This window comes from Delphinapterus leucas, chromosome 15 (genome assembly GCF_059928025.1).
Source record: "Delphinapterus leucas isolate spDelLeu-1000000601 "Yukka" chromosome 15, BTC_Dleu_Yukka2, whole genome shotgun sequence".
Lineage (NCBI taxonomy): Eukaryota > Metazoa > Chordata > Mammalia > Artiodactyla > Monodontidae > Delphinapterus > Delphinapterus leucas.
This window is the reverse complement of record NC_143143.1, coordinates 44,173,092-44,194,908: the sequence shown is the minus strand read 5'-3', so window position 1 is coordinate 44,194,908 and position 21,817 is coordinate 44,173,092. Positions and strand designations below refer to the sequence as shown.

At 41.4% G+C, this 21,817-nt stretch overlaps 1 protein-coding gene across 4 annotated transcripts in view; it reads right to left on the bottom strand.

The window, feature by feature from the left end:
• The window catches only part of GINS1 (GINS complex subunit 1), a 29,360-nt gene extending 10,683 nt beyond the window's left edge, over positions 1–18,677 (bottom strand). Inside the window, exons 1-6 of one of the 4 annotated variants that reach the window (XM_089896546.1) lie at positions 18,484–18,667; positions 13,825–13,889; positions 10,171–10,269; positions 9,468–9,558; positions 6,981–7,097; positions 2,272–2,346 (exon numbers count right to left, since the gene is read on the bottom strand). In XM_089896546.1, coding sequence (XP_089752672.1) covers positions 2,272–2,346; positions 6,981–7,097; positions 9,468–9,558; positions 10,171–10,269; positions 13,825–13,889; positions 18,484–18,558 — 522 coding nt within the window. In that variant the 5' untranslated portion in view covers positions 18,559–18,667. Of the gene's footprint in view, positions 1–2,271; positions 2,347–6,980; positions 7,098–9,467; positions 9,559–10,170; positions 10,270–13,824; positions 13,890–18,273; positions 18,462–18,483 lie in introns of those variants that run through there. The other 3 variants (XM_022594156.2, XM_022594155.2, XM_089896548.1) reach the window with 3 other exon arrangements.
• Between the last annotated feature and the right edge of the window lie 3,140 nt (positions 18,678–21,817).

Below are 21,817 nucleotides of genomic sequence, written 5' to 3'. Positions count from 1 at the left end.
TCGTTCTGAGGTGGAAAGGAGTCTCCTTGTCTGATTCCCTCTCAAAACACCAGGGCTTAAAACAAAAGTGAACATTTAGTAAACTCTGGAGCGGGGAGGTGCTGGAAGTGAGGCAGGAAGACTTTCCAAGCTCATAAGTGACCAAAGAAATCTCAAAGACGAGACAGAGATACTTGGGTAAGAACAAGAAACAGTACATTAGAAAGTGCAGTGTAGGTAACCCTAGAAAGTAACTGAAGGAGAGAGTATGCAAAGTATTCAAGGAAGCGGAAAGGCCTCAGGTGAGACCCATGACCAAAGAAACTCCTCCAAACCAGTCATGAAGACCCATGGGCCAAGGACTGTCGTCTAATTTAACCGAATTTTTAAAATGCCTTAAGAATATAAAATGTAAAAAAAAAAAGAGAGAGAAAAAACTATAGAGTTGCTCATTTAACAATTATTCCAATATCTACTAAAAAGAGGGAGTTCTGATTTCTGGACAACCAGCATGCTTGCCATAGACTCAATAATAAAGGAATGTACAGTAGGAAAATGTTTCCCTATTAATATTTTATATTATGTGGGTGATCTACACTATACATTTTATAGAAAACTGGTTTCAGATGTGCTCAGACATTTTAGAAGCCCCTTAATATCAATTAGAGTAGATTATGCTTTTAAGTTTCCCCATTTTTATAGGGTGATACTGAGAGACAAAGTCTCATTAAGAGGAAGGCTTCTGAATGCACCACACAGTAAACAGCAATCGTCTAACAGCAGCAGACGGAGCAGGCGCTGGGTTTCGGCCGCCCTGGCCCCACCCAGGCCCTCCCTGCTGAGGAGTCTTAGTACACCTGGTGGGAAGACTGGCCACAAAGCTCAAGAAAGAAATTCAACCATGGGACACTGTTTGGGGTGAAGTGCATTTTCTCACATCTTGCTTTATGAGGCTAGCTTTGTTCTTGTGAACCCAGAGCTTCACCATCTATTTTCTATTCATTAGTATCCTTGGAAGGGAAACTTTTGCCTTAACAACCAAAGATTTTAGGGTACCCTGAAAATCTGTCTTTAATAATTTCAACTTTTGTTTCAGGAAACTATTTAAAACTCCAAGGGTACTAGTAAAATAAGAGACCAACTCACCCTCCCTTAGGGAAATGAGCTAAGAACCACATAACCAGAACCATTCTTTGGCTCAACAGAACAAACAGAAGTCAACAAAAGTGACTAGGGTCATTAAATACCGACCGTCTCATAACAAGATGGCAGGCAACAAAGGAAAGAGTGGTTTTTACTAGTTCACCTTTCCTCCTATGCTAATATGACTACAGAAAATACAGATAGGATAAAATAAATTTAGCTACTGTGAATTCATCTAATGTGAACTTGAAGATTTCTAAGGAAACAATAAATTGAGATTCTTTGTAAGGAAAAATTTAGTGAGTTACAATTTCAGTCTTTCCCTATTAAATTCTATTATGTTTATATATTAAATACTTAGAAATTTTTTGATACATATCACTATTTGTTAGCTAAAGAACTAAGATTTACAAGGTGAAGAAGTATAGGCTGAAAACTAGTGCTTAGCACCTTTTTAATAAATAATTTGAAGAAAGGAGCTAAATGCAACAACATAATAGCCCCTTAACTAGAGTAAGACCCACTGTGGCAACTTCCCAGGTAAATGCTTAGTATTAAATTCAAGCAATACCCTAGTAAATTATAGCTAATGCTTGAGCATGGGTTTGAACTGCATGACTCCACTCAAATATGCGTATATGTATATATATATATATATACACACACACACACACATATATAAAACCTGTATTTTCATTTTACAGATCTTTAAATTGACTAAGTATGGGGAAAAGTTCGTGTTCAATTAGAGATCACAACAGGTGGGATCAAAAGAACTAGGGCTTGGGTCCTAATTCTATTCAAACTGTTTTAGCTTCCAGCCTTTGGGTGAGTCATTTATCAATCCCTTTGTTTTTGAGGCAGAGAGAAGTACTCAGATTTCCGACTGTGTGGGGAGAGGGAGTCTGTAGGCACCCCTAATCCCTGTGCATTGTTCAAGGGTCAACTGTAATTAACCCTTTCTTACTATATGCAACGTTTGCTTCACGCCTTTACATTTAGAAAAAGGACAAAAGAGTATTTTATAATAAACATAATTCCTACGATACAAATGATCATCACAAGGTGATACTTACCTTGCTACTGATTCCAACATTTTCATCATTCAACACTCTTACAAAATTTAAAGTATCTTAAGACAATAAATACCTGGCTATTTTTTTTTAATAGGACTGAAGTACCATCATCAACTTCAAATTCTCCATAGTCTTTTAGACACCGCACCTGAAAAGAAAAACTGATGTTTTATCCAAATTACTTTTTAATATGTAGAAACCATAAAGCAGATGGGGATTTATATATACCCATATGAAAAGTATTAGGCTTTCTCTTTATTTCTTCTCTGTGTACTTAGGCCTAGTACTCCTTCCTGTGGTACTCTAGTGGTTCCAATGGTCCTGTTTTGACGGGGAGGAAGAAAAATGGCAAATCTCCGAAAATATGTGTACATCAGCACTGACAGCAAGGAAACCTAAGGAGCTGCCAAAAAGAGACAATGTCACTGGATTGTTTTCCCTCTGCAAATTGTGAAAAATCAAGCAGTTGAAAACACATCTACAGGGACTTCCCTGGTGGTCTAGTGATAAAGAATCCGCCTTACAATGCATGGGACGCAGGTTCAATCCCTGGTCAGGGAACTAAGATCCCACATGCCACACAGCAACTACGCCCATGTAACTAAGCCCGCGCACCACAACTACTGAGCTTGCGCACCTCAACTAGAGCCCGCGAGCTGCAAACTACAGAGCCCACAGGCCCTGGATCCCTGCGCCACAACTACAGAGTCCACATACGCTAGAGCCTATGCACCACAACCAGAGAAGAGAAAACCCGCACGCCACAACGAAAGATCCCTCATGCCTCAACGAAGATCCCACATGCCACAACTAAGACCTGACACAGACCAAAATAAAATTAAAAAGAAAACAAAAAAAAACCCATATCTACAAAGAAAAGAGAACATTTTAGATCTACCCCAACCTGCCTCTTACAGATTCCTCCCATAAAGTATCAATATCTGAGAACAGGACATAAGTCTATAAGATTTGTTTTACAGATTCTGCCAATCTCCTTTGACTGATTGATTCAGACTCTTTCCCAGTATTACTTAGAGGCACACTAGGAAAGAAAAGATACAGACTCATGCTACATGAATCAGGAGAGGCTCTTAGTTGGAAGGTGGGAGGGGTAAGGAGCCTGATAACCACTTCTGCAATTGCAAAGAAGGAACATTCAAAGGTAGCCCCAGAAATCTCAGACCTGGCTCAGCTTCAAGTGCTGCCACAGGAAGGCGGGAGGGCATTTTCATCTCCTATGAGAGTTCAGACCTGTTTATTCTCCAGAGTACTAGCACTGGTGTTAGCAAAGCCAACTCCAATGGCAAGTCTCTGATTCCTACTTTTCCTGGATAATTTCATGTCCTGTGATTCCTCTGCAATCCTACCATGACTCCCCAAGGTATTTTAAGTTGGTTTGAGAAATACAAGAAAAATCCCCACCACCACCAGCATTTTGCTTCTTTAAATAGACTTTTATTGTGGAAAATCTCAAACACATTGAAAAGTAAAAAGGCTAATAAACTCAATGTCCCACCAACTGGCTTCAACTACTATCAACATGTGGCCAATCTTGTTCCCTCGCCCACTTCTGGGTTATTTCAAAGCAAATCCTAGACATCATTTCATTTAATCTATAATTATTTTAGTGCTTATTTCTATAAAATAAGATTGTTTTAAAAAATCCCAATACCATTATCACATCTTATTAATAAATTTTTAATATTATGAAATACCCAGTTAGAATCCAAATTTCCCCATTTTGTCGCATGAATTTTTTTTTTTAAGTTGCCATGCTCAAATGAGAGTCAAACGAGAGCTACACATTACACATTTCTGATATGTCTCCAAGTCTCCTTTAATCTACAGGGTTCTCCCCCTTCCCCTTTCCCTTGGCAACTTACTTGTTAAAGAAACTGGGCAGTTTGGTAGTTTCCCAAAAATAGATTCTGTTGTGGACTCCTGTGGGGTCATTTAACATGTTCCCCCATCCCTGAATTTCCTATAAACTGGAAGTTAGGTGTAGGGGCTGGATCAGATCAGGTTTAGTTTTCTGGCAAATGGTGTTATGATGTCGTGAAGCACAAAATGTCTGGTGTCCCTTTTTGTCTTTTGGGTTTTTTTTTTTTTTTTTTTTTTTTTGGCTGTGTTGGGTCTTCATTGCTGCGCGCGGGCTTTCTCTAGTTGCAGCGAGCGGGGGCTACTCTTAGTTGCAGTGCATGGGCTTCTCATTGCGGTGGCTTCTCCTGTTGCAGAGCACAGGCTCTAGGAGTGCGGGCTTCAGTAGTTGAAGCACATGGGCTCAGTAGTTGTGGCACACAGGCCCTGGAGCGCGCAGGCTTCAGTAGTTGCAGCATGTGGTCTCAGTAGTTGTGGCGTGTGGGCTCTAGAGTGCAGGCTCAATAGCTGTGGTGCACAGGCTTAGCTGCACAGACTTAGTTGCTCCACGGCATGTGGGATCTTCCTGCATCAGGGATCAAACCTGTGTCGCCTGCACTGACAGGCGGATTCTTAACCATTGCACCACCAGGGAAATCCTGGTGTCCCTTTTTGGATGTTAAGATTGATCAATGGGCCTAGGTGCTATCCATACCCATCCACTACTAAGGTCTCTCTTAAGCTTTTCACCTAATGCTTTAGCAGCTACTTGCCTCCATGCATTAGGGCTACAAAACGGTATTAATGTTTTTTTATTCCTTCTGCATTTATTAGCTGGAATTCTTCTATACAAGAGATTTCCCTCGTAAACAATTTGGCTACCCTGAGATAGAATTTGTGCAGTAACGGAAGATGGATGCTTGACTCCATTCTTTCATTTACCATTTTCCAAAATGAGTTGCATCCTTCATATTCTCCAAGGAGACCCAAAGAGGTTTCAGTTTTAAAACTGTTGTTGTTAGGTGTCATTATCATTCATGCTTCTAACGCAATTGATGTGATGCAATTCACTGCAGTTTATCATTTTGATGCTCAAACTGTCCTTTCTTTGGCTAATGAGAGCTCCTTCGAATCAGCTCCCAAGTCTTTTCAGCACTCCCCTTGTAGTCCTTGATACTTTCTTTCTTTCCATGCTCAGCTTGTACATCTTTAATCTATTTGAGCCGTGGAATCGGCCACTTTCCCCCCAGGAGTCCTGGTTTCCTTTCACAGGAAATGGCATATAGACTCAAGAATGTGGATGCTCATGGCTACTGGGTTGGTCCTTGTTTCTAGGCCTTTTCAGTGGACAGAGCTAAGAAATACTTCTTTAGAAGAGATGATTCAACATGAGTCCATGCTATTACTTTTTTGCTCTATTCTTCAATATATAAACTGTTTATTAAAGAATATTATATTATTCTTAGGAATATTATTACTAATAACATTATTACGAATAATATGATTACTAAAAACAGGTTAAGATTTCTTTGTAATTCTTTTCATTCTTCGTATGTACGTACTAGGGAAATACAATCAATCTATGTGTTTTAAAGTAATTTAAATAACCACTGTTTGACTAATCTACCAACATGAAAACACAGGTTCATTTGTTTCATTTTGTTTTCAAAATGTGTAAGTTGGTTTTCCACTTGATTTCATTTTGTTTTAACAATTTGTAAAATATTTACATGGTTCCAAAGTTAAAATTTTAAAACAGGTACAGTCAGAAAATTTTAGCTGTTCCATCCTATTCCTGCCACCACCTACAGGTAAAATTTTTGGTTTGAGTTTGTTTCCTTTCTTTTTTGTGCTTTGCTTTATTGTGCTTCTCAGATATCGCCCTTTTTACAAATTGAAGGTCTGTGGCAACCCTGCATTGTCAGATGATGGTTAGCATTATAATGCTAATGCATATTCAACAGACTGCAGTATAGTGCAAACATAACTTTTATATGTACTGGGAAACCAAAACATTTCATGACTCACTTTATTGAATATGCACTTTATTGTGGGTCTTAAACCAAACCCATGATATCTCCAAGGTATGCCTGTATAAACTAATATATATTCATATACTCCTTTTCTTTTCTTTTTTTTTTGCGGTACGCGGGCCTCTCACTGTTGTGGCCTCTCCCATTGCGGAGCACAGGCTCCAGACGTGCAGGCTCAGTGGCCATGGCTCACGGGCCTAGCCACTCTGTGGCATGTGGGATCTTCCCGGACCGGGCACAAACCCGCGTCCCCTGCATCGGCAGGCGGACTCTCAACCACTGTGCCACCAGGGAAGCCCTCTTTTCTTTTTTTTTACATCTTTATTGGAGTATAATTGCTTTACAATGGTGTGTTTGTTTCTGCTTTATAACAAAGTGAGTCAGCTATACATATACATATATCCCCATATCTCCTCCCTCCTGCGTCTCCCTCCCACCCTCCCTATCCCACCCCTCCAGGTGGTCACAAAGAACCGAGCAGATCTCCCTGTGCTATGTGTCTGCTTCCCACTAGCTATCGATTTTACATTTGGTAGTGTATATATGTCCATGCCACTCTCTCACGTCGTCCCAGCTTACCCTTCCCCCTCCCTGTGTCAAGTCCATCCTCTACGTCTGCATCTTTATTCCTGTCCTGCCCCTAAGTTCTTCAGAACCTTTTTTTTAGATTCCATATATATGTGATAGCATACGGTATTTGATTTTCTCTTTCTGACTTACTTCACTCTGTATGACAGACTCTAGGTCCATCCACCTCTACGAGTAACTCAATTTCATTTCTTTTTATGGCTGAGTAATATTCCATTGTATATATGTGCCACATCACCCCTTAAACAAAAGTCATCACAGTCTATGCATTAAAGAAAAATCCATTTTAAAAAGGTATACTTACTTCTATGTATAGGTTTTTTGGAGGTTTCATATCCTGTGTGATGTCCAAACCTTCATGTCCTCCCAACGACCTCATGTAGGTAGCAAGGGACTTTTTGTAATGATTGAACCATTCCATCTACAAACATAAAGATGGCCATTTGACAAAGCTGTAAGAAAACAAACTTGCAGAAATTATATACTAATCCTTTCAAAAACAGCACACATCCCCACATGGATCATTACTACGACCATTCATTCAAACTACAAATATTAGTGACTGCCTGTTAGCACTGGTCTAGGTACTTAGGATCATTTAACAAAGTGAACAAACATCTCTGTTCTCACAGAACTTGCATCCCAGCATACTTAATCACAGACCTAAGGAACTTTCCACCAGAAACCAAACCATGAAAAATACACCATTTCAGAATTATGATCTCTTCAAACTCTGTATTGACAGGTTTTCTGAAACCTATAAAATGCTGTTGAGAAAAACACCCAAATGTCCATCAACTGATGAATGGATAAGATGTGTACATCCCTACAATGGGATTATTCAGTCGTAAATCAGAGTGGAGCTCTTATATGTGTTACCACATGGATGAACCTTAAAAACATGCCGAGTGAAAAACACAAAAGGCCACATATTGTACAATTCCACTCATATGAAAAATCCATACTAGGCCAATCCATGAAGAAAGTAGAGTAGTGGTCTCTAGGGCCTGGGAAGAGGGGACAGAATACGTTCTGGATAAGATGGTGGTGATGGATGTACAACTCTGTGAATATCCTAAATACACTGAATTGTATACTTTAAAAGGACAAACTTTAGGGGATGTAAATTATATCTCAGTAAATCTGTTTTTTTTTTTTAATTGTTGAGAGAAGTTAAAGAAAACCAAAATATGTGGAAGGATATACCACTTTCAAGGATTGGGTGATTCAGTATTGTAATAACGTCAACTGATCTATAGATCCAATTCAATCTCAATCAAAACCCCAATTTTTTAAAAAATGGAACTTGATAAATTGAGTCTAAAATTTGCGAGGAAATGCAGAAGGCCAAAAGCAGTGAAGACATTGAAAAAGAAGAACAAGATGGGAACACTTACTCAAGACTTATTATAAAATTCCAATAATTTAAATATGAAATTGGTACAAGGACAAATAGACTAAGAAAGAAGAGAAAGTCCCCCATCCAAAATCCACAGATATATTGACATTCAATTTATGACAAGTGGCACTGTGCACAGAGCAAGGGGAAAAGAGGACCTTTTCAATAAATGATGCCATCTCAATATCTATATTCAAAATGCAACTAGGCTCTTGCATTATTCACAAAAATCTATTCCAGTACTGTAAATCTCTTTGTGAAAGGTAAAACAAGATAACTTCTAAAAGACTATACACATAACCTGCATTAGTAAAGTGTGTGTGTGCGCATACATACACACACCCCTCCCTCAGGTTCAATAATTTGCCAGAATGACTGACAGGACCCAGGAAAGCACTACACTGACAATTACAGTTTTATTGCAGATACAAATCAGAACCAGCCAAAGGAAGAGACACCCAGGATGAGGTCTGGGAGTCCCAAATGTGAAGCTTCGAGTATCCTCTCCCTGAGGAATCAGGACACACCACCCTCCTGGCACACTGATATGTAACAACACACACAAAGTACTGTCAACCAGGGAAGCTCACACAGCTCTGGGGTATCATTACATAGGCTTGATCGATTGATCAAATCATGGTTGATTGAATCACAGGTGACTGAGCTCTACTTCCAGCTCCCCTCTCCTCTCTCCAAGTTGGACTAATATCAGGAGGATAAAAGCCCCAAACCTGAGGGGATGGTGGGAACCTCTGAATTTGTAGCCAGTTGGTCAGAAGGGAGGGTGGCCTTGGGAACCTCAAACTTTATGGCTGGTATCTGAAGTGAGAGCAGTCTTAACCTATGAAGCTTGGTCTAACTTTAGGTAGTGTCCGAAGTCACTGCAACACTGTAGGCAGTATGACCCTCACTTTGTAAATGAGGGAATTTAGGCACAGGGAGAGGTCGAGTCACTTGCCCAAGATCTGACAGTGGCAGAGCCAAGGTTTGTACACAGGTTTGCTTGGCTCCAATCCTGTGTCCTTAAATATTGTCCCTTAATGATTGGATAAATCAAGAATTCAAGTATTCACATTGATAAGCAAATTATGTATACCCACATATTTTATGGAAAATCTCCCAATAATAATGCCAGGTTTTTCATCCTACTGATGGATCACTAACAAGTAACATAATGGGACCCTTTATTTTGTTAAGTAATAGTAGTTTTCCATATAGCATTTAGAATTACTCCTACCATTCTCATCACAGTATATACTAGAGACCAAAAATTACTCAAAAACAAATGTTAAAACAAAAAAAGATTTTTGAAATACTATAAATACTATTACAGAACACTGCCATAACCTCAGCGATTTTCCAAATTCACAAACTTGAACACTGCTGACTTACTTCTTCAGCAGACATGTGAAATCGTAAAGCACTTGGCAAGACACTGCCACATTCCCACCTGAGTGCTCTAATCCGAAGCAATCGGTCATACCTAGGACATTAATAAGGTATTAGATGGCATAACAGAGGGATATCAGAAGTTGTTTTCATCAAGAGAGACTCCAGACTCAACCACCAAAATTTAACATGTGGACTTTTATTTGGTTCCTGAGGCAAACAAACCATTGTAAGAGGACATCTTTGGGACAACAGGGAGAATAGGAATACAGTATGGATGGATGCTGTGAAGTCGGGTTCATTCCTCTAGGTATGAGAATCATAGTGGTCATGTAAGAAAAGGTCCATAAGGTCCTTATTTCTTAGAGATGCATACTAAGGTATTCAGCGGTAAAATGCCCGAAGTTCTACAATGTTTTAGCAGAGACAAATAAAACAAGATGAAGCAATCATGGCAAAATGTTAAGAATTGTTAAGCCTATATGATGGCTCCATGGGGGTTTGTAATATTATTCCCTAATTTTATGAATACTGCAATTTTTCATTATAAAAAAAGTTTAAATAGAAAAAAGAGAAGAATTTAGAATGCTCATAAAAGAGAGGCAAATCTAAGAATTCCTGTTATCCATATAAAATGGTTAATTAGGAAACCACATGGGAACCCTCCACTGCTCCCTGCCACCCCAGCAAACACAGAGAAGCTCACAGGTATGCTACAGTGCAGCGCTGATTTCTTAACAAAGAACAGTGTCGAAACTTGATGGTTGGTATCAAATCACTTCGTCCACCTGACTTCGCTTCATTCCTGGTAAAACATTTAAGGAGGAAAAGAATGTCTATTTCAGTATATGTCAAATTTTCCAAGCCAACTAACAAGTGACTCCATGCTTGTTTTTATCCATTTAGTTAGCGGTTAACCTACCCAAATAGTACCTGCCTCCACATCAGAGCTTTTGCTAACATGTTAAAAGATTAAAAAAGCCAAAAGCTAACTAATTTGCCTGGGATCACACTCCCAGTGTTTTGTTTAGCCATGTGGCACTTTGCATTTTGCACACTGATTAATCTCCATTGTCTCCAAAAGACAAATATTGTGTTTCCTCACTTTTTGGAATCCCTTTTTCATGGTGGGATAAGAGACAGGTCGAATATCATGGTGCATAAGATTATGGCCTCACATCATGTTCTGATCCTATGGAGTCCTCTTTTTGTGGTACTTCCAAATCCTCATTCTAATAAAGTGAGCTAAGAATTCTGGAGTCAGATGGTCCTCCACTCATCCAACAAATATTTATTGATCTTCAACTATGTGCATGTTCTGTACTTTAGGGTCCGTCACACAGAAAGGGAGAAAATTTTGGTTTTACCCTATAAAATATATATCTCCTTGGTTATTAGACGAGTATTGCACTTTAAAACCAGATGTTTGGGAATTCCCTGGTGCTCCAGTGGTTAGGACTCTGCACTTTCACTGCTGAGGGCACGGGTTCAATCCCTAGTCAGGGAACTAAGATCCCGCAAGTCTCGTGGCACAGCCAATAAATAAATAAATAAAATAAAATCAAACCAAATGTACAATTGTTTAATGGGTATAGTGTTTCAGTTTTACAAGATGAAGAGTTCTGGAGATGATGGTGATCGCTATATGACATTATGAATGTACTGAATACACTGAACTGTATGCTGAAAAATGGTTAAGATGGGGGACTTCTCTGGTGGTCCAGTAATTGGGACTCCACACTTCCACTGCAGGGCAGGGGGCAGGGAACTAGGATCCCACATGCCCCATAGTGTGGCCAAAAAAAAAAAGTTAAGATAGCAAATTTTATGTGATGTGTATTTTACCATAATAAAAAAAGAACTGGAAACAAAACAAAACAAAGCCAGGTATACAGAATGAATTAGAATCTACTCTGGAGTTTTAAAAGGAAACAAATACAAAATATACGTGCCTGCTCCAGGCCCTGAAAATAGAGGTAAAATATATGTCCCATTTTACCATGTCTTCCAGATTGTTCTATACACTTCTGCCACTCTACAAACATTAGATATATTCTCAACATTTTTTTGTTGTTGTTTTTTGTTTTTGGCCACACCAAGAGGCTTGCAGGATCTGAGTTCCCCAACCAGGAATCGAACCCGTGCCCCCTGCAGTGGAAACACAGAGTCCCAACCACTGGACCACCAGGGAATTCCCTATTCTCCACATTGTTTACAATGTGCTCTGGATTATAAAGAAATAGCACAAATAAAATAGAGCCAACCTAACATCAGAGTACTTTATTAGGTACATAAGAACTTCCTTAAAAAACTCACATTTACACATGAGTAATTAAATAGGAATAGAGTTCTTCTGACAAATAATTTTAACCAGAAACTGGTAATAGTGACTGACCCCCGAGAACCAAACTAGGAGGATAGGGCACAGAATTTTGGATCATGAATTTCCAGATGGTATGAATACAGGAAAATCATCCTCTTACTGGACCAAGGCCTGTTAGGCCACCTCCTAAATATGTCTATAAACTGTTCACTTTCTCCCTAGTCTGGCTTACCTCTCCTGCCACCTGCATGACCAGCATGCCTCCCTATCCTCTCAGCCCCTCCATCTACTAACCACAGCAGCAGCCAGGGTGGTCTTTTAAAACACAAACATGCCTCCACCTGCCCCACATGCTTAAAAATCTCACCTGGTGTCACCCTTTGCCTGCTCACTAAGTTTCAGCCACACTGGCTTTCTTTAATGATCAGTTCCCTGAGCATCCCATCCTCTTTCATGACTCAGGGTCTTTGCATATGCTGTTTCCTCCACCTAGAATGCTCTCTGCCCCAATTACTGCCTCGCTAAAACCTGCTTCTCCTTCAGACCCCAGCTGAAATGTCTCTTCCTTGGAGAGAACTTCCCTGATTCCTCAATCTACTAATATTTTCAATTCATTATTCTCTCTCCTAGTGCTGTTGTTTTCCTTCATAGCATGTATTCCAACTTGGTGTATCTGTATTTAATATCTGCCTTCTGCCTTACACTGTGAGGGTCATGGGGGCAAAAATCTTGATTATGTTGTTCACAATTGAAATACCAGAGCCATTTATCAGCTCATAATTGTTTAGTACATATCTGCTGAATGAACAAATGAACAGTTTGGGAACCTGAGTTCAGGACTTTACATTTCCCTTACATTTACTGCAGACCTGTTGCAGTTCAGTTCCTTGTTCCATCTGTATCTATCCTTAAATACAGTAACTGCAAAATGTGCCTACTGTTCTGTGTACTCCACAAATCTTAACAGCATAGTACTGAATTCTATGTCCAACTAACTGATGAAAACACTCCCTAACAAGGCCAAACATGAAACCTCATGTTGCAGACAGGCTGAGATCTGAATACCTCGCCTTTGATCCAGCAGTTAGTAGTCTGTGTCTTACTCTTCACCAAATCACAGGACCCTATGAAGTTGGTCATTCAGCCCAAATTCTCCACTGGGCCAACTACCATGCTTGGCTCTAAATAGTCTGTAACTCAAGAACCCTCTCACCTACCAAGCCTTCTGTAGCACTAGTTCTCAGTGAACTCCATTCAAGATATTGTAAGTCACTGCTGCTCCTGCTAAGTTTACAAACTGCCTGTTCTCCTTTTAACCCACTAAGTCTTCTACTGATGAAAACAAGCAGTGGAAACAATACATTTCACTTATTAAGGTTGTTACTTACTCCTGTCTCATCTCTTTTAGGTCCACCCCAATTCCTTTCAAGTCATATCAGTCAAACAACAAATATTTATTGAACATCTACCATATGCCAAGCACTGTTTGAATCCCCATGGACACAGCAGTGATTAACACAAGTCCCTCTAGTTCTGTATAGTTAGGGTATGATCAGGCTCACAGAGAATTAGAAAAAACAAATCATATCTAAAATCTAATGTTGGGACTTCCCTGGTGGCGCAGTGGTTAAGAATCCGCCTGCCAATGCAAGGGACATGGGTTCAAGCCCTGGTCCAGGAAGATCCCACATGCCGCAGAGCAACTAAGTCTGTGCACCACAACTACTGAGCCTGCACTCTAGAGCCCGCAAGCCACAACTATTGAAGCCTGTGCGCCTAGAGCCTGTGCTCTGCAACAAGATAAGCAACCTCAATGAGAAGCCCACGCACCACAATGAAGAGTAGCCCCCGCTCACCGCAACTAGAGAAAGCCCGCGTACAGCAATAAAGACCTAACGCAGCCAAAAATAAATAAATAAATAATAAATTAATTTAAAAATAATAAAAAATTTAAAAAATTAAAACTAATGTTAAGATTATCTGATTTCAATATCATATTTCTTAAATTGTTTTAAAATATCAATCTTATCAACTTACACATCAGATTGGTTTTGTTCATATAAAGCTTTCATCTCCTCCAGAACTTGCCTGAGTCCATCCTCCTAGAACATATAAAATTACGCTCATTAATTCCCCCACCAAGTTTGTAGCAATATTTTATCTATGTTTATCTTTGATTTATGTATGTTATCAAAAACCAATAGTACAGGACTTCCCTGGTGGCGCAGTGGTTAAGAATCCGCCTGCCAATGCAGGGGACACGGGTTCAAGCCCTGGTCCAGGAAGATCCCACATGCCGCAGAGCAACTAAGCCCATGCGCCACAACTACTGAGCCTGCACTCTAGAGCCCGCGAGCCACAACTACTGAGCCCACGTGCCACAACTACTGAAGCCCTCACGCCTAGAGCCTGCGCTCTGCAACAAGAGAAGCCACTGCAATGAGAAGTTCATGCACCACAACAAAGGGTAGCCTCTGCTCGTCGCAACTAGAGGAAGCCCACGCACAGCAACGAAGACCTGACAAGTGTTGGAGAGGATGGGGCGAAATTGGAACCCTTGTACAATGCAGGTAGGAATGTAAAATGGTACAGCCCTGTAGAAAACAGTCTGATGAGTCCACACAAAGTTAAACACAGAATTACCATATTAACCAGCAATTCCACTCCCAGGTATATGCTCAAGAGAACTGAAAACCTATGTTCATACAGAAACTTGTACACAAATGTTCAGAGCAGCATTATTCATAACAGCCAAAAAGTGGAAACAACCCAAATGTCCAACTGATGAACAGATAAACCAAATACTGTATATCCATTCAATGTAATATTATTCAGCCAAAAAAAGAAATGAAGTACTGATACATGCAACAACATGGATGAACCTTGAAAACATTACACTTAGTGAAATAAGCCAGACACAGAAGGACAAATATTGTATGATTCCACTTATCTGAAACAGGCAAATTCACAGAGACAAAGTAGATTAGAGGTTACCAGGAGCTGAGGGGAAAGAGGAGTGGGGAGTTACTGCTTAAAGGTTATAGAGTTTGTTTGGGGTTATGAAAAGTTTTGGAAACAAGAGTGATGGTTGCACAACAATGTGAATATAATTAATGCCACTGAAGTGTATACTTAAAAATGGCCAATTTTAAGTTATGTATATTTTACCATAATTTAAAAAAATAAAAAGAAATGAATTACTAACACAAAATACACAATTAACATACTGATTAAGGATAATCTTAAATATACTGTACTGAGTAAAGAAGTCACACAGAAAGGAGTACACACTGTATGCTTCCAACTGGCCCCGTCCAGAAAAGTTTGCAACTCCGAGCATGCTGACTCCAGAAATACATTTAAAAAGACAAATATAATCTGTAGCACAGAAAGAAAATCCATGGTTGCCTAAGGCTGCAGATGGGAGGTAGCTAGTAGTTACAAAAGAGAAAAGGGAATCCTTGGGGTGACAGAAATCTTGATTGGGTTGCTGGTTATAAGGATTGTATACATTTGTCAAAATTCAAATGTCTATTAAAATGTGTATTTGTTGTATATAAATTATACCTCGATAAAACTAATGACAAAAAAAATCAATAGCCCTACAGAAGCAATAATGCATGACAAAAGTACATAAATAATTTATTATTTATTGGAAAATGATCTTAAAAGGTTACTACCAAAAAAAACCCCACTGCTAGAATAGAAAATAGAAAGGTCAAAGGTGTTTTTCTACTTGAGCAAATCATTAGAGAAATCATTAGGCAAATCATTAGAGACAAGCAAATCAAAACCACAATGAGGTATCACCTCACACCAGTCAGAATGGCCATCATCAAAAAACTACAATAAATGCTGGAGAGGGTGTGGAGAAAAGGGAACCCTCCTGCACTGTTGAGGGGAATGTAAATCGATACAGCCACTATGGAGAACAGTATGGAGGTTCCTTAAAAAACTAAAAATAGAATTACCATATGACCCAGCAATCCGACTACTGGGCATATACACAGAGAATACCATAATTCAAAAAGATGCATGCACCCCAATGTTCATTGCAGCACTATTTACAACAGCCAGGACATGGAAGCAACCTAAATGTCCATCAACTGATGAATGGATAAAGAAGATGTGGTATATAAATACAATGGAATACTACTCAGCCATAAAAAGGAACGAAATTGAGTCATTTGTAAGGATGTGGACAGACCTAGAGTTTGTCATACAGAGTGATGTAAGTCAGAAAGAGAAAAACAAATACCATATTTTAACGCATATATATGGAATCTTGAAAAATGGTACTGATGAACCTAGTGGCAGGGCAGGAATAGAGATGCATACATAGAGAACGGACTTGTGGACACAGAGGGGGAAGGGGAGGGTGAGACGAATTGAGAGAGAAGCACTGACATATATACACTACCATGTATAAAATAGATAGCTAGTGGGAAGCTGCAGTATAGCAGAGGGAGATCAGCTCGGTGCTTTGTGATGACCTAGAGGGGTGGGATGGGGAGGGTGGGAGGGAGGCTCAAGAGGGAGGGGATATGGGGATATATGTAAACATATAGCTGATTCACTTTGTTGTACAGCAGAAACTAACACAACATTGTAAAGCAATTGCAATCCAATAAAGATATAAAACACACACGCACACAAAATTTTCCCTTGGAAGGATAAAAACATTAGAATTATAAAATTCATAAATGTCACACAATAAGTCTGTCAACAAGCAACCTCTACACCTGAAACATTGTAAACCAACTATACTTCAACTGAAAATTTTTTAAAAAGGAGAAAAAAACCACTAATGCTATAACAACAACCAAAAAAACCCCACCCAAAACAAAACAAAGATAAGTAACCTATCTACTTTTAGAGCCAAAATATATGCATTAGCAAAAGTGCTTTGGCACTACTGGTATAATTACAGAATTACACTTTACTTAACCCTGCTCGAACATAAGAAATGATTCTTGATGAAAAAATGAAAGCATGATTTCTACCTTTTCTTTCATCAGCTGGTTAAAAAGAGATCATAGAAAAGTCTGATTTATTAGAATTCAGTTAAATATTCCATTTATTACAAATATTGTTTTAAGGAATAGTTGAAACTCTTGCACAATTAGTAGATCAGCAGGTATACAAAAGACAAGTGGGAAATAATTTTTTAAAGATACCTAAAATAATTTTCCTAAAAACTCACTTAAACGATTACCAGTTCTGCATGTAGAAAGTGCATAATCATTCCAATTGGCTGAACACAGCACCTAACCATGAGGGATTATGGAATGAACAAGGCAGAGTCCCTGCTCTAAACCAGCCATCATCTGCCTGGAAGGAGTAATTCTTGAAAGTCTGTGTGGTCAAGAGTGTGTGGGGTCAATCAGATCAATTCTTGGTCTCAGCTCAGCTGTGCCAGTGGCCGGCCTCGAAGGCAGGCACGACTGCAAGAAAAAGTGCACCTCCGCCAACTAAGACCCAGAAAAGCGAGTGATTTTACAACTTCTAAGTCCGCCCCTGAGCCCCCCACCCCGAAGTGCGAAACCAACACTTATCCTAAAATGTGAGTGAAAAAGAGAGCTGGACTAAGGGTCTGAATAGCCAGCCAGCACTGTGGGCAGTCTCTGAGCCCTTGGGCTGGTTTCCTCCCATGTACCACGGCCCCCAAAGGACCTAGTCTTCCGACCCCAGAGGGGCCACATTTGACAGCCTCCACGCCTCTGCATTCCAGCGTCTCTACTGAACCTCCCACTGTGGTCTCCCAACTTTTTAGATGAAGTAACTGTCTGAAGTTGCAAGAGCAACAGACTGGACTCCAGGAAACCTGTATTCAGATTGAGGCTCTGGCTCCAATATGCTGCAAGTTCAGGCAAGTTGCGTAACTGGATCCATAATTTCCGCGGCTCAGTTTCCCCATCCGTTAAAAGACCTAAGTGTCAAACTAACTGCTCTTTAATGTTCAAAACAAAACTCACCTTCCCCAAACACTCTTCCTGCTGACCTCCGATGTTTATTCCGCTACCAGAGAAAGAAGCCTCCCGAGATGCCGACCCCTCTCCGCCCCCACTATCCATCCCATCTCCAGCCCTGTCCTCGTAGCTACAAGTCCTGCTGTCTCAGGACACGGCTTTCAGCACCCGCTGACCGGGCAGTTCGGACCATACACAGCTTTCGTGTGGTCTACTGTAACCACCCAGAGCCATTCTTTCTTCTCTTCGATCCATTCCCCAAAGTTCCGCCACAGTTATCTTCAAAACACGAAGAGTTACCCCATCGCTGCCCTGAAATGCCTTGTGCGTGAACAGCAAACCTCCCGGCCCCGGAGCCCCCGTGCGGCCCGCGCACCCAGCGCCGGTCGCCCTTCGCCGGCGGGGAGAGGATGTCCGCACCGCCGGCTCCCCGGCGGGGCTGCGCTCACCGCATCCTCCCAGGCGCGGCCCTAACGCCCCGCTACCCCGGTCCACACCTCCCCAGTGCAACTCACACCTGCGCTCCAGCACCCGTCTCCGGGCCTCTCCGGCGCGTCACCGGGGCGAGACGCCGACCGTCCAGACCGCGCGCGGGAAGCCGCAGAAACCAACCCGGCCACATACACCGCGGAGAACCACGGGCACACCCGCCGTCCCGTCCCGTCCCGGCTGCGCAGTCCCCAGAAAAGCCACCCCTGGGAGGCTCCCGCCCGCCCGCCGCCCTCACGTTGAAGGCCGGCAGCCTTCCCTCGGCCGCGCGGTGCAGCTCGCGGACCAGCTCCATGGCCCTCTCGCAGAACATGGTGGACGCACCGGCCCTTACAAACAACCGGCTCTCAGTCAAACTGCCGCCTAACCAGGCCCTACGATTTCAACTCCTACAGGTCCGCGACGCGCTGGGCCGACCCCGCCTCCGCCCCGCTTTGGCGCCCAAACGCGCAACCAATAGGAGCGCACTGCCGGCCTCCAGGCTACGGCGGCGGCCAGGGGACATTTGCCTCCGCTCTGCAGCCGCAGTGCCACAGGAAGCCCCACACCTGCGCGGTTGCGGACCTTGGTGTGGCTTCAGCCCAGCCCTCCTGTCCAGGCCTTGGTCTGAGCTCAGGCTGAGCCGCAGGACAACTCCCGCGCAGCACAGCTCGGGATGGACGTACGTCCCCTTTTCCATTGGATTCATTCATTCTCGTTTAGGTTAACGGGGACGCGCACGATGCGGTCTAGAAGGCAGACCCGGCAAAGGTGTGCAGTGATGTTAGCACCTAGCGTTGCGTCTGTTCCGTTTTGCAGTGTGGGTTTGTTTGTGTGATGGTAAAGGGAAAACAACTTTTATTGGGTATCTCTTGTGTGCTAGGGACTGTGACATACTTCACGTAATTCTCACGATTATCCTTAAAGTGGTTATTAAGACTCTTGGTACTGATTAGAAAACAAGTTAGAGAACTTGCCCAAGGTCACACAGTTCGTAAAGTGACAGACCCTGTATTTAAGCCTTCAACTCCACCGTACTACATTTGATATTAAATCAGTCATTTAAAAACATGTGTACAATAACTCACAAGGTGGTGGTTGGGGATTGCCCTAGATTAACATGAATACACATAGCCATATTCCCGCCGAGATGATTACAGAAATTTTCATAACCATATAGAATCAAAGGTGGGAATTACTGCTATGGAAACAATTCGTTTTATTTGGCATTTTTTTTTTTTTGGCCCCGCGATGTGACATGCGGGGTCTTAGTTCTCAAACCCATGCCCCCTGCAGTGGAAGTGCGCAGAGTCCTAACCACTGGACCACCAGGGAATTCCCGTGGCTATTTTTTTTTTTTTTTAAACAGTGTTACTTTGGACTTCTCTGGAAGTCCAGTGGTTAAGAATCCATGCTTCCACTGCAGGGGGCGCTGGTTCCATCTCTGGTCAGGAACTAAGATCTCACATGCCAAGCGGCCAATAAATAAATAAAATAAACAAACAACGTTACTTGGATCCATTCTATCTAACCCTAGAAACTTTGTTCCTCTTTTGCAAGTATAGATACAGTAGATGTGTGGTCTGAGAAATGAGCCTGGGAATAGCCTACAAAGCCTCTGAATCTTATCCTTACGTTGAGTGACCTTTCCTTCCCAGCTCTACAGTAATGGATAATTTAGCTAAGTGTTTTTATCAAATACACAATTCTATAGTGTAATCCAAGGAACACCAGTATCCACAACCTTCCTTTGCCATAAACCTTTTCAATTTCAGACCTCAGGCCTGAGACTCACTTCCTTACCTATACAGTGGGGGCAGTAGTACCCACTTCTGGGGGTTTGTGATGATTCATTATTCCTTCAGCAGATATTTATGAAGTGCATATTCAGCATTGTTCTGGACACTGAAGATAAAGCAGCAAAGTCCCTGCCGTCAGAGTCTACGTTCTAGTGTGGGAAACAGCAATACGCAGGTACAGATATACTGATGACAAATATATTGGTGAAAAGTGCTAAGAAGAGTATAAGTCAGGGCATATATGTATAAAATAGATAACTAATGAGAACCTGTTGTTTAGCATGGGGAACTCTGCTCAATGATCTGTGGTGACCTAAATGGGAAGGAAATCTAAAAAAGAGTGGATATATGTATACCTCTAACTGATTCATCTTGCTGTACAGCAGAAACTAACACAATGGTATAAAGCAACTATACTCCAGTAAAAATTAAAAAAAAAAAAAGAGTGTAAGTCAGGGAAGGTGAACTGTGACAGTGAGAGGGCCTGAAGGTTTCGAGTTAGTGTTCAGAGAAGGCACAGACCTAAAGTGGAAGGGAGTTAGCCATGTGGATATGATGACTCATGTACATGCCACCCACACCCTGGGGCCCCTGCCTCAGCAAGGAGGCAGTGATACTGGAGCAGGGTGAGCTAGAGAGAGGCTGGTGGCTGGGAACAGAGTGAGGGCTGAGCAGTGGCTGAGGCCAAGTCAAGTAGGCCCGTTGGCCCATTTCATAAGCTTTCGGTTTTATTTTCCACGAGGTGGGGAGCCATTGAAGTGTTTTGAGCAAATAAGTGACAGAACTGGATCTAGGGTTTTTAAAAAGACCTTTGTGGCCACTGGATTACGTAGACAGAAGTGAGGCAGGAGACCATTTAGGCTATTATAAGAATCCAAGTGAGGGATTATGGCACTTTGGCCCATGGTGGAGGTGGTGAGAAGTGGTTGATCCTGGATAGATTTTGAAAGGAGAGCTGACCAGGCTTGGTGATAGACCTGCTGTGTCGTGAGAAGGGAGGAATCAAGGATGACTCAAAGGCTTTGGCCTGAGGAACTGTAAGGATGGACTTAGCATTCGGGATGTGGGGAAGGCTATGGATGGAGCTGGGAGCATTCTGGAGGTGGGGAAGGTTATGGATGGAGCTGGGGTGGGAGAAGAGCTGAGAGCTCAGCTTTGAACATGATTTTAGGTGCCTGTTGGATGTCAGAGTGGATGAGTAGACCACTGGATAGAGGAGCCTGGAGTTCAAGGAAGAGGTGTGGACTGGAGATACAAATGTAGGTGTCCCCATTGTAGGGTGACCTGGATAAGATTAGAGCCTGGATAAGATTACTTATAGAGTGAGTGTGGACCAAGAGTTGAGGACTGGAGCAAGGCCTAATACCAGCAAGAAAGACTCAGTACCCCTTACTCTCTTCTTTCCAGCCCTCCCTTCCTAGCTTTTTTGTTTTTCTATTCATTGGAAAGGATTTAGTGAGTGATAGAGTAAAAAAATGTTTTACACTTTATTTTCTGGATTCCCAGTCTCCAGTATGTGCTTCTACATTACTTTAAAGAATTCACCAAAAGTATATTTGGACAAATATGAATGCTGGTTGTGATATTTAGTAATATGGTCAGTGAAATTCTTTTGCAATTTCTAAGTATCATTACAAAGCTAATATAAGGAGCTATTGAATTTCTAAAGACATTTCTAATTGATCTTAAGTTATCAGTTGCCAATAGTTTTCACTGGCACAAATGTTGAAATTACAAGTTACTTTGTAATAAATAAGTGAATCTCTTGGTTGTAGATCATTTGTAAAAAAAATG